Source organism: Ambystoma mexicanum, chromosome 7q, assembly GCF_040938575.1.
Source record: "Ambystoma mexicanum isolate Mex_15411 chromosome 7q, UKY_AmexF1_1, whole genome shotgun sequence".
Taxonomy (NCBI): Eukaryota; Metazoa; Chordata; class Amphibia; order Caudata; family Ambystomatidae; genus Ambystoma; species Ambystoma mexicanum.
In genome coordinates this window covers 959,633,215-959,650,266 of record NC_090941.1, presented here as the reverse complement: position 1 = coordinate 959,650,266, position 17,052 = coordinate 959,633,215, and the positions used below count along the sequence as shown (strand labels likewise).

General features: G+C 43.5%; 1 protein-coding gene across 1 annotated transcript in view; it reads right to left on the bottom strand.

Moving 5' to 3' along the window:
- Nucleotides 1-17,052, bottom strand: part of LOC138528419 (retinal guanylyl cyclase 2-like) — a 772,203-nt gene that overhangs the window by 550,215 nt on the left and 204,936 nt on the right. The window contains exon 3 of the mRNA XM_069640033.1: nt 14,967-15,268. Within this exon, the coding sequence (XP_069496134.1) occupies nt 14,967-15,268 (302 nt within the window). The remainder of the gene's footprint in view (nt 1-14,966; nt 15,269-17,052) is intronic.

Sequence of the window (17,052 nt, the reverse complement as noted above, 5' to 3'; positions counted from 1 at the left end):
GTGTTGCAGGGTACCATTCTGTTTCCTGCTTGTTCTTTTGCTATGCATTTTTAACACCCTGCCCTGAGTATCTCATGGTTCAATCTGGAGATTGTCACCACCAAATCTAAAATTAAAATTGAAACATGAATATTTCACACATGAATTAACATTTTGATTGCAACGCGCCACTCGTTCTCTAACCTTAAATGGACACATGATGTGCCATATACAGAGAATGTTTTTATCATTTCTGCAATTCTCAAGCTGTTTGTCAACCCTCTTTGTTTTCCTCCTTGAGATTATAAACAACAAAATTTACGCAGGATGGCCAATGGTCACAATATAATATATCTAGTATAAAGTGCCCCCTTATGTACGTTTATTGAAAGTTACCAAGGAGTTATGTGACCAAACACAGGAGTAAAAGTGTGAGATCCTTTACAATGCCATAGAACTCTGAGGTGACTTGAAATGTCTTTTAACATAAAAAAGGAGGTAGCTTATTCCTTATAATAGATGGCTACATGATGATATCCCCTGCAATAGGCCAATTACTCCCTTCACTTTTTTAAATCATATTTATATCCTCTGCTTTGAAATCGAGCAGTCACCCTGGTCCATTATTTTTCACGGGACATCACTTACAAGTTATTTACATGGACAATAATATTTTTAAAAGATTTAGAGCCTCATTACGAGGTTGGAGGTAGCCATGGCGCTGTTAGCGCCAAGGCTGCCTCCAAAATGCCTCTGGCTGACTCGGTCTGGTGGATGGAGCAATCACCGGTCCAGTCCGAGGCCGGCGGGACCGGTAATTCCCCATTCACCAGAGCCATTCCCCATTCCCATTTGAGCCCCCATAGTGCTTAATGGGAAGGCGGCAATAACGGTACTGCAAATTGCGGTACCGTTATTGACCCCGGTATCCCTTTGCGGGTCCTCCCTTAACGCCTAACCAGGCGTTAAGGGAGGACCCGCAAAGGGAACTCGTAGTAGGGCGGTAAGGGATTACCGGCAATGGTGCCCTTACGGGTGCCGATAATCCCTTACCGCCCACTTCGTAATGAGGCCCTTTGTCTTTTGGCGATTACTGGTTTTCACATTTTATATGTAAGTTTGTAAATTATGTTATGTGTGTGCCCTGAGGCCTATGGACATGTGCTGTGTTATACAAATTAAATAATGATAACAATAATAATAATAATAATAATAATAACAGTTGGAGCCTTATTTACACAAACGTTTTACAATGGCTAAATACTCGGATGCAAGAGCTCTTTCAGTTGTTGATTCAAAAAATCAGCGTATAATACATGGCATCCTTCAATATCTCTACATAAAACCTGGAAATGATGTTCTTATTACAGGCTAGCACTACTAAGCTGTAATAAGATAATGACATCACAAACACTCTGTAATTAGGTATTACGGTTCATTGTGACATCACAATGTCTGCTGTTTGAGTCAGCAGAGAGAATTTAGCTGTTTCTGCAGCGCTTTATTAAAGCCATGATACGCTTTTCCAATTCTTTGCTTGCAGAATAGTTTTCTTTGTCACATTACAGTAATTGATTGACTTCGAACTGGGTATGGTAGAATGACTAATGGTAGAATGTTTAATGTGTGTATATGTACGAATCTGCATGTTATTACCTATTTTTAAAAAGTACCCGGTTTGGGGAGGGCACGTTGTCGGCCTCCCAGTCAAATAATAGACTCAGACCAAGTGCTTTACCATATGGTAAAGACCCCCCTCTGAGCCCCCTCGGACGTGGAGGGCCACCATATTCCCCACCGGTACCTAGGTAAGTTAACCCCCTGCGTCCCTTTCCCTGCCTTCCCCCACAATCCAACTCCAATTTTACACCCCAACCCACACCATGCCCTCCACTTACCTTGTGTTTCTTGCCCCTCGCCAGTGCCGGGAGCACTCTGTGTTCCTGGTGCAGTTCTACCATGATAATGACCGCATGGAAAAGGAGAAGGGACTATGAGTATTTCTTTCTTCCTGATCTATGGTGGCCATCTTTTTTTGAAGTTTTTATCAAGTTGAGAAAGGGCAAACAAGCCCTTTCTTAATTTGAGGGGGCAAAAAACTATTAGTATCCCGGTACAAAATACCAGGATACTTATAGCAATACACCCTTCGCTAGGGTGGGGGCATTACCGCTCAGGTAATGCCCAGAGGCTAACGTTTTAAGCCCTTGCTTCACTCTGGCTTCTTACTGATGCTGAGGGCATTGCCTGACGAGTAATGCCCCACCAGCTCGGAGTGTATTGCTTAAGCACAATATGAACACTTTTTTGATCAAATACACTGTACCAAATTGGATCTATATGTTCAGATTGTAGATTCCTTTATTGAAGAAACCAAACTGTTGTTCCTTACAAGGACCACTCCTGTAAAATCTCTATCATATTTAAAGAACTGACTGGTATCTAGTAGCAATAGATTTGCGGGAGACGCGAGTCTCCCACAGATTGTGGTCACTTCCTGTCTGTCCTAGTTGTTCTCAACCCAGTGCCAGGGCTGTAATACTCTCTCGCACCCTCCAACGCCTTAAGTCACGTTTACTAATTTCTTAAATGTAGGTGTACCCCTCAACATTTATCTATTTGGCTGTCCTCACAATTAGAACAGACCGTGTGACGTCAGAGGAAAACAGTGTGGAATGAGACGAGTGAGTGGTTGGAAATGAGGTTGGAAGTAGGGTAACTGTGGGGCTTGCTGTCATTTCCATGTACTTATAAAGCAACAATAAACACACTGATCCAATTCTTGCCTTTTATAATCATTTCAATTTTGGTGATAAATAATGTTTGAAAAGTTTCATAGAAAGCCATTTAAGAAAAAAAGAATCTGGAAATCTAGGCACACATTAAATAAAAGCTGCATTGGTAGCTAGAACTGTGCTATGTGGACTAGCGACTGTATTACGCTATTACAGTCGCTATTGATGCCATTATCTTTTTACAGGTGAGTAGTAATGTAATAGTTAATCTGCAATAAGAGATGCATTTTCAGGTTGTATACAGATATGGAAGGCAGTCATGTTTTATAGAAGTGTTTCACATATTCAGTAAACAGTGTCCCTACACTAGCAGCTTGAGAGACGGATACGATGCATTTCAATTCCTAAGTACTTTCAACGTCTTTATTTCCAAAGCCAAGGACAGAGCTCACAAAACTGAAACATACGTGAATCCCTTTTTAAGGGTATTGGATATATCAACAGTTCCTGGAGAAAATCTGTGCTTCTCTATTGCTGGTGCAATCCCCTAAACTAACCATTTGCAAAGCCATGGTTATTCTGGTATCCTTACAGGTTCCAATGGCATTACATGTTTCTCCTTGTGCATGCTCTTAGGACAATGGAGACGATATTAGGATTCCCATAAGTATGCAGGATTCTGCAGGAAAAATGAGTTTACTGCAGGATTCACACGATTGCTGTGAAACCTTCTTTTTTAGGAGTGGGTCCAGTTGCTAAAGCGAATCTCCAAACTTAACCTCATCGCCGTATGCAGCATTGGTTGGGCTAAAATAATTCAAGAAAAGGCTTTATTCTATAGTGACTTCAGCAATCGACCAGATATGGGGTGCAGTGTTCCTGAGGCCATACCACTGTTCACCGCCACACACCAACGAGTGTCAGCAAAGAGATTCTCCTTTGAGGGGAGTACATGTTGATTCCCATCCAATCAATCTGAAACTGAAGTGCAAGGTTTGTTCCCACTAATGTTGCCCGTCAGTGTATTTCTGTCTAGCACATCATTATTGCTTAGTTGTAGTTAAATCTGAATAACACATTAGAATAGAAGTACATTGGGTTGCAGTGGTCATAGACAAGTGGGGGCAGCTCTCGGAGAGAAGGATTGTGGGTGGCAATAGGTACATATAATAAGAAAAACAGACATTAATGGGGCTCATTATGACTTTGTCGTTATCCTGGCAGTAAATCTGCAAGGACACCGGCAAATGGTAATATCTTTACTGGCACTCGGTCCAGCGTTATTACCGGTCAGATTGCGAGTCACATTGGACTGCATGGGGGGATTTGCCAGTATTACCAGCACCGGTAATACCGGTGCTGGTAATAAGGCTATGTTTTGCCAGGAGAGTGCCTGACTTACCTTCAGCTCTTAGCTGAAAGTAAATCAGGCACCTCACTGGCAAACTTGTAGTTGGCCGGTGCGGAAATGTGCCAGTATATGGTAATACCAGCAGGTTAATTCTGCACTGGCCAACTCATAATGAGGGCCAAATTGCCTTCATAGAGATTACAGTGTGTACCCCTATGCTGCTGGTTGCAGCCGGTGTGTATAACTTTGCAACTGCTGTGATTTCATTAATCTTACTATTGCTCTTTTGAAAACAATGGTGCATTTAGCTTTGCTAGGTTTAGAATTTGGGATCTAGAGTACTTAAATATGACATGGCATATCTATGTTCAGTCTTGTCCCGCATTCAAACACAGAGGATAAAACATCTAAACAGTGCCTCATGGACAATTCCATGTCAGTCCACTTTCATGTGCCTTTTGGCTGTTGCGGTGCATGCCATCAGTCACTGTTTATTGACATGTTGCATCCTCATATTGCAAACAACCTGTCGGAAAGGAGAGAATCAGGTGGATGGTGTACAGTGATGATTTAGTTTTACTAGATACCACTCCTGCGACCTACAGAGGCAGCTGGATTTATTGGCTATCTATGCCGATGAAATAAAATTAAGAATCAATGCAGCTAAAACCAAGGCAATGTTCTTTAGAGCCCCAAATGAGAAAATGTTCACATGTAATTGGGCTGTCAATAGGAAACAGGTGGAGGTGGTAGAACAATACAAATACTTGGGGGTAATGATCGACAGCCCGCTAACGTGGTCTGCACAGATTGAGCAAACGTCGAATGCACGTGGACATTTAACTGTTGTCACTATTAATTTCTCCAAATGTTACGCTGGCGAAATGATGGCATCTGTGGCGGAAACCTACCTGCTCAAAATCTGTCCGACTATACTATATGGTACCGTAATATGGTCAGTTGGCAGACAGAGTAAGTTGACTAGAATGGCAAGTTACTGTGTGAGAGCCATCCTCAGTCTAACCAAGAGCTCACCAGTGGAGTTTCTCAGGGCCGAACTACCGTTGACATATATGAACACAATAGCCATTCGAAGCAGACACTTCATGATTAAGAAATATGAAATGGTTATGATATGATATGATATGGCATTTGTAACGCGCCTATACACAAGTGTTTCAAGGCGCGACGAGGCAGGGAGGGGGGAACAAGGGGAAGACAGACAACGATCCTACTAGGCCATGTGTCATTCAGACCGCGCAAGTGCAGGGGTAGGGGGAAGGGAACAGTGCAAGGGGAAGGGGAGGGGGGAAGTGCAGTACAAGTAAGTAGAATAAGTAAATAAATAGGGCCAGCTGGTGGCAAGTGCAAGGTAAGTGCAGACAAGTGCTGGGAAAGGGGGGGCTGTAGGGATACAGAGACAGTCCCTCAGTGCAGGGGTGGCCAGGGAGGCAGTGCAAGAGGAGAGTGGCTGGGACCAGGATCGAGGTCGGTGAGAGTGGCCCAGTTGCAGATTCGGTGCAGATTCAGTCGAGACTTTGGCAGGGGAGAGGGAGAGAGAAAGCAGAAGCAAAGAGGAAGGTTTTGAGGTGCTTCCGGAACCGGAGATGGTTCTCCTCAAGTTTCAGGGAGGCAGGAAGGCTGTTCCAGAGGGAGGCCCCTGCCACGGCGAGAGATCGACCCCCAACTCGTTGCTTCGAGAAGCGGCTGACCCTGAGGGAGTTGGAGATGGATGAGCGAAGGGCTCGGGAAGGAAGATATTTAGGAATAGAGAGTTGAAGGTATTTAGGCCCCAGGCCCCAGGCCCCAGAAGGCCTTGTGGACAATGCAGAGGGTTTTGAACTTAATCCTCGCAGCCACTGGGAGCCAGTGTAGAGATTTCAGTCCTGGAGAGATACGGACCCTGGGCATGAGGCCAAGGACAAGTCTCGCAGTTCTGTTCTGGATGAGTTGCAGGGGGCGGAGAGTGGAGGCAGGCAGATTAAGATAGAGGCTGTTACAGTAGTCCAGCTTCGAGAGAACCAGGGCTCGGGAGACAGTGAGCTTCTGGGGGAAGGAGAGGAAGGGAAGAATACCTCTGAGGAGGTGCAGCTGGTAGTGTGACTTCTTAGAGACGTCAGATATATGAGGAGAGAAGGAGAGTGTGGAGTCGAAGATGACCCCGAGTTGATTACTAGCATTAAGGCAGAGGTCATTGGCGGCACACCATTCCTGGATGGCAGACAGACAGTCAGAGATGAGGGAAGGAAAGGAGGAGGCCGAGGGTAGCCTGAAAATGAGCTGGGTGTCGTCCGCATAGCACTGAAAGTAGGGGCAGAGAGCGGCGATGCGGTGGGCAAGGAGTGCCAGATACTGGTTGAACAGTCAGGGAGAGAGATTAGATCCCTGGGGAACACCACAGGTGGAGAAAAAGATGTCAGAGACGAAGGACCCAAGTTGGACCTGGGAGGGTCGATTGGAAAGGAAAGAGGTCAGCCACGCCAGAGCCTGACAGTGATACCCAGGTCATCACGGAGACGGTTGAGCAGGATGGCATGGTTGACAGTGTCAAAGGCAGAAGAGAGATTGATTTGAGAGGGAATCCCTCGCATATATTCATTTTCTGGGATGCCCCAGCTTGCCAGGCACCTTTCGAACTGTAGTTAAAGAGGAGGCTAGTTGGAAGCAGTACTTTGAAACACTGACACATATTCACAATCATGAATGTCAGTGTTAGGCAGAAACCTGTGCAGTTCCCTTAGGGAACACTGCAAAAGATTTAAGACTACAGGTGTTGGCAGTAAACCCACTTGGTAGCAGTCTGTACCACCCAGATTTACCTGGTAGCTGTAGCTGAGCAGTCAGACTTCTCTCAAGAAGAGTTAGACAGTATGCAAAGTATACACAATAGGCACTCAGATACAATAATACAAGCAAACACTGACCAGAGCTTTGGTATCAAAGTATATAATTATTTATTTAAAAACACACAGTTTGAAACACTCCAGCACTCTTGTTGTAAAATATTGTAAACACAGTTGCTATTGTAATATGTACACCCCTTTTTCCTTATCAGATAAGTCACAGTAAAACACCACTTATTTTCATACAGAGGTGAGCGCTTAACTAGATGGCACTCTAATAAGTTTGTGAGAAAGGGAGGGAAAAAGACAGAATATGGAAAGGTACACCACTCTAAGGTTCAGGAACACTGTTAGCAAGGCAGAAGAGCAAAAGTCACTGGTGAGCCAAAGTCCAAAGGCTGGACCCACTCTTAGAGAGAGCAGAGCACAAATGCGCCCAAGATCACACAGTTACACTAGGCTTAGAAAGTCTTCCAGAGGGTTCAAAAAGAGTTTAGAGAGGCTTAGGAAAGTTTAGCCAGGGTGTCCCAGACTAACCCAGGTTCGAAAGCCGGGGGCTAAATCTACCCCGTACAGTCGGTAGCAAGGGAAGCCAGGCGGGCCACGGTACCTTAAGTGGGAAGGATCCTCCAGCGGTGGCAGTTGTTCCTGGCAGTGGATGCAAGTTATGTCGTCGTCCAGGGGAAGAGAAGATCTCGACTTGGAGGAAAGATGAAGGTCGTTGCACTACCAGGGAAGAAAAAAGCCGCAGAGTTTTCCGGTTAAAGGTGGTACCTATGTTTCGCGGTTGTGGTAAAATGTGGTATCTCGGTTGCCGTGGTGCTTGGCACAGGCAAGGCGGCCACGAGGTACGTCGGGAAGGCGAAAAGACGGTGAAACTGGTTATCCCCACCAGTCAAAGGAAGAAGACTCTCCGGTGGGAGATCTCCTCTGTCGTTGGGAAAAGTGGTGAGGCGGTCCAGCAGGGCTCCACCGGTGGTGGTGTCGTGGTAGGTTGGCTCAGCTTCTCCCTCGTCGGATTCTTAGATCCTGTGGCGACTTCTGAAGTTCCAGTCCCCAAAGCCCTGCTTTTATGCAGAAAACCCCCATTTACTCAGCCTAGCTGTCACTCAAACATGCTAAGTGGTGAGCCGGCCGGCTCACCACTTGGGCCAATCAGGACGGAGTGCGACTTGAGTTGCCTAGGCAACTCAGTCCAGGGTGCCTAAATTCCCCTCCACCCCTCCTAAGTACCCCAGACAGAGTGGCACCACTTTGGAGGGCTTCTGTGGCGAAGCCCACCAAAAAGTGGAACAAAGGGCTCGACTTGGGTTGGAGTCACAGAAGAGAACACAAACGCCATTTTAGAATCAAGTTTTGGCAAAAAATACCAACCGGAGAATTAATATTAATTAAATAAACCGGCGGTATGTTCGAGGCTACCGTAAATAATTAAATAAAGATAGTAGCCTAAAACAATGGGAAATCCCATAGGAAAATATTCGCGGTTGAATATAAAAAGTAGTATCCACTGCCACCAGCCAAAACTCGATCAGGGGAGACGGAGACGTGCCCCCTTGACTAACAGACCCTGGGGCAATTGAATTGCCCCAGCCAGTACGTCCACAATATGATGGTTTGTACTGGTTCTGTTCAGAATTTAAGACTAGTAAAGTCAATGGTGACTTTACATGCCCTGGGAGACAGTAGTCAGACCCAGGGTATGGAGTCTATACTGGGGGGTCACTATGACACCCCTGTGTCACTGCACTGACGGTGCTGTGTAACACACATCACAAAAAACACATGAAGCCCTATGGAGTAAAATACCTCATAGCCCATTAAACACATCTAGATTCAAAGAAACACACTCAAATCATGCCCAAGAGTGAGGGTAAAAGAGTCTCACTCTTGGCAGGAGAAAAAAAATAAACCCCAAAAATCCAGCAAAGCTGCTGGGGGACTCACTAGGTTAGGAAATTCAGCCTAAACAGAGAATTCTCCCTAACAGTCAGCACATGCAAAAATATGCTGAAGAGTAGTAGAATCCCTCTCCCTCTGGTGACAGACAGGTGAATATTGTATTTAGGGACCTTGCCCCACCCTACTGTCTAAACATTGTAAAAGTTAGAAATATAGCCCATTTGGGCAGCCAGGCTGCCATTATTTCTAGGAAGGTACATTAGAAAATAGGTACACAGTAAATTGAGGATGACAATAATAGGTAACAGTGCACACATTTATTTAGGAAAAACACAAACATACATAAAACAGGATACACATTTCTGATATCAAATATAGATCAGCAAAAGGCAGAAATGTTTTCCAAAATGGCTACCGTGGCATGTATTAAACCGAAAATAGGCTTTGAAGAAAAGCGTTCAATGCACAGAAAATACAGAGCTGTGAAGAGCTCAAACAAAGTAGCCAGCAGCTAAAACTAAGGTTATGGGCTGGGGTCTGGACAGAGGCTAAGGTGCAGTAATGTAGTAGTTTAAGGTAGGAATTTACAGTTTTTACCAGTGCTGTTCACAAATAAAACTGTCATAAAGTCCGCAAAGGATATGGGGGAGAAATTACCCAATGAAAAACCAGACAGTTCATCTTTGTCCTTGGTAGGATGTCTGGAGCGATGCGTCATCCAAACTGCTTCCAAACCTCTTCTTAAATTTGCGAGATATGTCTCACGTTTACTCAAAAAGGAATAATCCAAGTCATAGTGACAAGAAATAATCATGTGTTTCAGTACGCATTTATGTCCAATGAAATACAAGCAATGTATTAGACCTTTAACTAAATTGGTCTATCAAAATATGAGGTTCATATTAGCATAAAATGATTGTGCAATGCTTTGCTTTCAATTAATGTGTGTTCAAATCGGACAAAGTCTGAGTCTTTCCATGCTAATTAATCATCCGTGTCATGAGGAATGCTCACAGCCGGCTGAAAAATAAAGGCTTTGTGTTTTTCTGCACAATTACATCTCTAATTGCTTTTATTGAGTTTTGGCTGGTAGAATACCCCCTTCAATTAAGCATCAGTTCCAAGGGTTGGATGTCGCAAGTTAAAGCCCTGAGTGAAGCGAACGTATTTAACATTTAACGAGGGCCCCTGGGATGTTACGACCTTGGAATGGGTGCCTAACACTATTAGCACCCTTCCCATGGGCTGGTAGTGGTTAATGCCATGTTAGCGCCCATCCCATGGGCTGGGAAAGGGCTCATTTTAAAGTATTTTCGTTCTGTGAATCAGTTGCCTCGTGGCGTCCCTTTCACTGAACGAAAAGATTGTTCAAAGGTGGCCACCATGGAATGGTAAGTCGGGGCTCCGTACAGAGTCCCTCTTCCATTTCAATGACAGTCAAACCTAAGCAGAGTGGAAGGTGTGGCAGGAGCTGCGGCAACAGCACTTGCTGGTGCCGCAATCTGGTAAGTGGGGAGGGGGAAGGACACATAACAGAGCTGAGGGTGGGGGGAAGATGGCAGGTAGACGTGCCATCATGGATTTTGGAATGCTGCCTGAGATCGCTAGTTTCACCCTGCATTCCTGGCCACCTGATTGATTGGCTCACCACCCCAGAGGGTGCTAAATCATTAAGTGGTACAACAATGAACAAAACAAAGTGGACCGAGTCACAAAATAGTTAGCAAGCAAATACTATAATCAAATCGCCCAATATGGCCAACTACCCCTATATGTAGGCTAGTTTCCTGATCCATTACTCAGGAGGGAATATCGAAGAGTCACATTCAATCTGGTACCTACCAGGGAAATAACAGGAGCCTGGTACAAAACTGAAACAAGTAGAAGAAACTGCTGCCTATGTAGAATCGGTATGTGGAAAGCGCCAAGCACCGGCCGATAGAGTGCAGTGCACTGAATGAGACTGGAATGAATCATCTAATGTGATATGTTGGGGCAGATGATAAGTTCATGAATCCAATGGATATATGGAATAGATATATGGATGGTGACGACCCTCCTTTCTTTTATCACATGACCAGGCTACAGTAGGCAAAAAAGAAACAACTACTTGAACTTCGTGAGATATGATAAATAGGGCACATAGTAATTACACAAAAGCAACGGCTGCAATAGTAAATTGTTGTTGCAGCGGACGGTATTTACATGAGATGTATACAATTTAGATCACTCATAATACACACTAAACCAAGATTTCACACTGCACTAAGGATACCTAGCTCTCAGATCAATATTAGGAGCTTTATAAAATGATACAGAATGAAATGCGTGAAATTGTTCATAATTAATTGTAATGTGATGTTCTATGGCTATTTAGCTTCGTTATAATTAGAATTTTAGGACATATGCAAAACAACATAGAATCCAACGTATGTAACATTTCATAAATCACAATTTGATGTGTCTGAAAGATTCTGAGTATTTAATACAGAGACCATTATATGAAGAAGGTGAAATTAAGGTTTTCCCATAAAACCAACCATGCTGTTCATGTTCATTTCCATTCCCCTCTTTCACCCTCATTATTAGTCCAGAATAAATGGTTTGAATATTAGTCCACCCTCTGGCAGGGTCTCCAGATTAAGTGCTCATAACATGAAATGGTCATGGGAAATAACTACATGCATGTGAGTTGACCACATTCGAGGATTTGTGTCCCCTCATTTTACACATGTATGGGGTGTCTTCCATAATGTTACCTTACGGTTTGTGCAAAGCTCCACCTGTCAGGGCATATCTACCATAACATGACACCAAGTTGTGTCTTATGCGATCCTGTAAAGAGTAATCACTGAACATGTGGAGCTCAGGCTACATTTCAATCAAGAGATTACTATGGATGTAAGTGACAGGGCTTTTAGAACTTCCTTTTGTTCCAATGATTCATATTTCCTAAAAATGCACATATGAAATTTGATGGCTCAAGGGTAAGCAAAAGGTAGTGCCTGATTGGGAATAAAGAGGACCATGGGGAAGGCATCCATCTTCGTGGATGACATAATGGGGTTTATGATAAGATTGCTGGTAAGCTACCAGCAATTTTGGTTTACTGTTTCTGCCACCTGATATTTCGATATTACCAGAATATTATGGGCGGCAGAGGAATGGTAAGTTCCCATTCCCATAGAGACCCATAGGAATCCATGGGTTGGGAACCATTGAAACGCTGGCACCATTACTTACAGTGCGAGTGCTTCAGTGAATTAACTGCTGGTGCCGGCCTGAACTTCCGGCAGGTCAGGCCTGCTGGTAGTTCACTGCCCCTACTGGCAGACTCTGAGTATGCTGGGCCAGAAAAGGTGCTGCTACACGTTGTTACCAGCACCTATTTTCCAGACCAGCATACTCATAATGAAGCCATAGATTGGTTATGTGTAGACATAGATTAGACTTGTGGAGGCAGTGTACTAGTCTAAGGGGGCTGTGTAAAGTATAAGTGGCTGATGCTGAGAGTTGGCACTCCATGGGAGAGATGTGTGAGTTTGAGCAGAATACACAATGGGCTGATTGTGACAATGATTTCTTAAATGTATTGTTATTATTATTATTATTATTATTATTATTATTATTATTATTATTATTATTATTATTATTATTCATTATTATTATGGTAGTTATTGAGCATGGGCATAGCTTCAGGAAGCAACAGAGCGCTTAACAATCATATTGGGAAGAACATGGAGGGGGAAGCAGAGAAACCAGGGAATGAGGATCTAACAACATAGGGGAGGGGGCAGAGAGAGAGCAGGCAATTTGGCAGCAAGAGATCTAGAAGCAACCAGGGAGGGAAACAGTGGGGATCAGATCACCCAGTCACAGGTAAGGTGGGGAGTGGTGGTTGTGTGGCCTTAGGTGTTAGAGAGGAGCCATTCTTTGAAGAGGAGGGTCTTCAGCTCCTTTGTGATCTCCAGAAGCGAGGGGGCGACTGAAGTTGACAGGGAGGAGGTTACAGGGTCTTTGGTCATTGACAGAGAAGGCCTGCATTATGATTCTTCCCTTCCTCCACCTGCAGAGTTCAAATCTGAAAATGTCCTTAGTTCTGGTGGATCATAGACCTCCGGAGTTGCTAAGGTTCTCAGTGAGGTAGGTTAGCGACTTCAGGGTGACAGCATTGCACATTATGCAGCAGGAGAGAAAGTTGGTACCAAGCCGTTTGTGTCTTCCTTGCTATGCGCTGTTTGAAGGAGGCGTGTCTGTCGATGTCCAACCCAAGGGACTTGGCGCAAGTGGGAAGTTGGGATGTGAAGGCTTGAGGTGCATAGAAAAGAGCCAGATCTGGATGTCAGGGAGTTTGGTGTTGTTGGTCAGCAGTAGAATTTAATCTGCCCCACCCCTAATTCTCCCCCTCTAAAGTTCCTCCACTCTTCTGCTCCCCCATCCATCCCAGCTCTTCTGTTACCCCTGGACTCTTTCTTGCAATGCGCTCTGGTGTCCCTTATGTACAGCCTCCTTTGATTCAAAGCAAGGTTTGTACTTTATACATTTCATGCCTACATACATACCTTGTGGGTCTAGTGTGAGAAACTGAACTGAATTAAATGGTAATATGACCTATCAAAGTGTGTGCTTGAATTATACATTACCACAGACTTTTAGGTTATAAGCCACAATGAAATGGGATGTTCCATAAGGGAAGGTGTCCAGCGAGGGGCGAAGGGACTAAGGGCAGAGACAAAGAAACCAGGATCAAAGGACAGTATGCCACAACGTAGAAGGGTTGAGGAAGGGGAAAGGAATGACTCAATGAGGGGGGGTAGTAACAGCAAGAAAGAAAGACGGAAAACACTAATTTTGAATTTCTGTCCACATTCAACCTATGATGTATATTTATAAAACTTTGGATACCGCTCCTTGCCGTATGAGCAAGAGAAATGTTGGTAATATTCTGAAATGATGGCCATTTTGTGGGTGTTTGCTTCAGTGAGAAGTTTTTCAAAAATATATGTTTTAGTTAAAAAAAAGTATTTACTACTTGAAGTGGACAGTGCGATATGGGATGCTTAATTTAGTTACAAAATGCTATGTTCTGTCATGCCAATGGGGGAAAATACCATGCACTGTCATTACTTGTGATGTCATCATGTACTATGAACTTTTGATGTGGTTGTGTGAGTTCTGAGTGAGAAAACGAACTTCACAGGCCACTTCTTGTGATACCAATGGAGGTGAAATGGCATGAGGTACCGCTTTGCCCATCCAGGCAATCGTGAATCGAGATCATTGTTTTTCTTGATCCCTGTCTCTAGGAAAACCTGGTTGTTTCCACAAGCTGTTTTGGTTCGCAGATCATCGCGATTTGAAATAGCCACTATACACGTCTTAGTTCAATGAATCAGCATAGAAAATCTACACCTATTATGAATTAATTCCATTCATCCAAATTAAGCTCCAGCAGGCTTGACTCAGCCCTACTGTGGGACACTCCTTCCATGGAGCCACCTTAGCTGATTTTCTTAACTCATTGGGCCTCATTACATGTTTGGCTGCTGCCAAACTTGCACATTTTTCTGGCACCCGCAAATGGGCAATTACTGAGTCATTATGGCCTCGCTGGACCCGGTAATTGACCTTTCGCTGGCGCCGGAATGAAATTCTCCCCAATGGGGAGGTCGGATGCACCGGCATCATTCATGAATGATGCCGGTGCATCCGACATGGACTGCGGGCAGGTTGGAGGGCACCCACCCGCAGAACTCAGAGTATGCTGGTCCGGTAACAACGGTACCAGCATGCATACCAGTACCATTGTCACCAGACCAGCATACTCGTAAGGATGCCCATTGAGTGCTTAAGGCAAGTATGATAGTCATGCATTTCCACAGGAAATCATTGTACGATCCACCCACCTTTTTTTCTTCTTTTTTTTTGGTTTAATAATTTTTATTATATATGTTATATAAACAATGAACATACAGCATGTACATTTTGAAATCTTAAAGTTACTCACCTGACTTTCAACACATAGGTTCTAATTATAAGTTACAGTACTTGATCCCTTCTTTTCTAATGTTTGCAACATATCAACTATCATTTTTATTTTCTTAGGTCAGACTGTGACTTTTATTACAGAAAATAGCAAAAGACTCTGGTACTCACTTGATGAGGCTCCAGATGTGTTTGTATTGCTCCTGACTCTTTGGCTTCGGCAAAGGCGTCGTAGAAGGAGTTGTCGCCCGACTCCAGAGTGATTGTCAGAACAGCGTCGTAGGCCTCCAGGAGTTTGCTGTTGTTATCAAGAACGTAGAACGAATGGTTTTTGTAAGGAAGACTGTAAAGCAAAGTGTCGTATGGCACAAAGACATATCTTCCATCTGTCAGTCCCATTTCGTGAGCTTTTGTAAGGAAGGTGGCCTGTTCTTCCCCGCCAATGAGTACAGAATGCATGCACATAATTATAACTAAAACACAAAAATCATACGTAAGGTTATACATTTTAATTCTTCAGGAACATAAATATAAGCATCAAATTATTGGGAAATGAAGTCTATGTGAACAGGAAAATTATTCAAATTTGTCACTTTCTACATACCAAGTTTAAAAAATGGTGCCAATTTAGTGAATTCAACTGCTTCGTCTAATGTTTGAAATTATGCATACAAATTGGGAAATTTTAAGAATATCTTCATTTTCGAAAACATCCTGGAGTGCCTTGCACAAACTAAGTTATGCAATCATTTGCAGGACCTACTGTAACATTGGATATCACCTTAAAATATCTATAGCAAGGGACATATAATGCACAGAAAGTGGTACCCATCTTTTCATGTTCACAATCATATAGATACATGCATGATTGCTGATCACCACCTCTACACATTGGTGAACATGTAATACTTAGTGAATATCTCTGGGATGCATGCATAGAAATCATGAACAGATAAGCAATAAAAAGGTGATTTAAAATGTAGTAGAAATTAACAGAAGCAGAGGAAAGCTGGAGAAAACAATTAAACAGTGTGACATGTTGCAGGGCAGGTGCCCGCCAGAATAGAATTAGATAAAACATTTTCACAAAACCCCAATTAACATGTGCCAGACTTCTTAGGGATATTTAAGTAACATGATCATTCATTGGGCAAGGAAATCTGTATTTGTAAAACTATACTTAGCCTTTAAGTAGCAACAGCTTCAATATTGTTTATTGTTAAGCGCATGGAGTTTGAAGTTCATTTCTTTATTGCACCACCCATATCAGCAACACAAAATTATGTTTGGCATTTCTAAAATGTACATTTATTCATTAAAAAAATGATTATAGTGACTAATAAGAGATGGGTACAGAGATTCAGATGGACGATAGTAGGAGGACTATCCTTGGATCAAGTCCACTCCTATGTATATCTGGGTACCTTGCTTACCTCCATACTTTCTTCTAAGTTCCTCCAAACCTACGTCACTCCAAAGGCCCTGTCTACATGTTGAGCAGAAAGGACCTTTACACAACACAAAGGTGGGTCCTCAATTCAGGGCCTTCTTACAATCTATAACCTATGGGTTGTTCCAGGCATTCTCTATGGCTTGGAGATGTATACAGAGAACCAACTACGTTGGTTGGATGTCTTGGAGGGCATGCTGTGGCAACACTAGCTTGGGCCACCCCAATTGATTCCAGTGGCTTCCCTCCACTTGGAACTGGGCCTTGTGTCGCTACTTACCCACGTCAAGATTGGTTGGGAAGGGCCTGTGGCTGACAATTTTCATCAACACGGCCACCCTTTGGGATAGGGCTCAGTCAGGTGACTACCTGAGTAGTAAGTTATTGTATACCGAATATGCCACACAAGCGTTTTGTGTTTCTAAACTGACTGATTATCTCATGTGTACCAATGATCAGGATTTAAGAGGATTCATCATGACTTTGCGTTTTAACCCATGCCTACATTTATTTTATGGTGCTTGGAGCAAGAAAGCAGATCCCCAGGGACGAACAGAGATGCCGCCTTTGTCACAGTTCTTCGGAGACGAGCAGTCACTTATTGGCTCAGTGCAACTGCTTGCGTGATTTATATGAGTTTCACTATTTTAACCTTATAACTCCTATTGTGGATATTGGATTGGACCAGTTTTGGTCCACTATTGTCGGTGCACATTCTAGAGTCATGACAAACGTGGCTTTCTTGGTCTGGAAAGTTATATTAATGACATTGGAATTATGCTAGTGATTGCTCAGCTGGTTAATGAT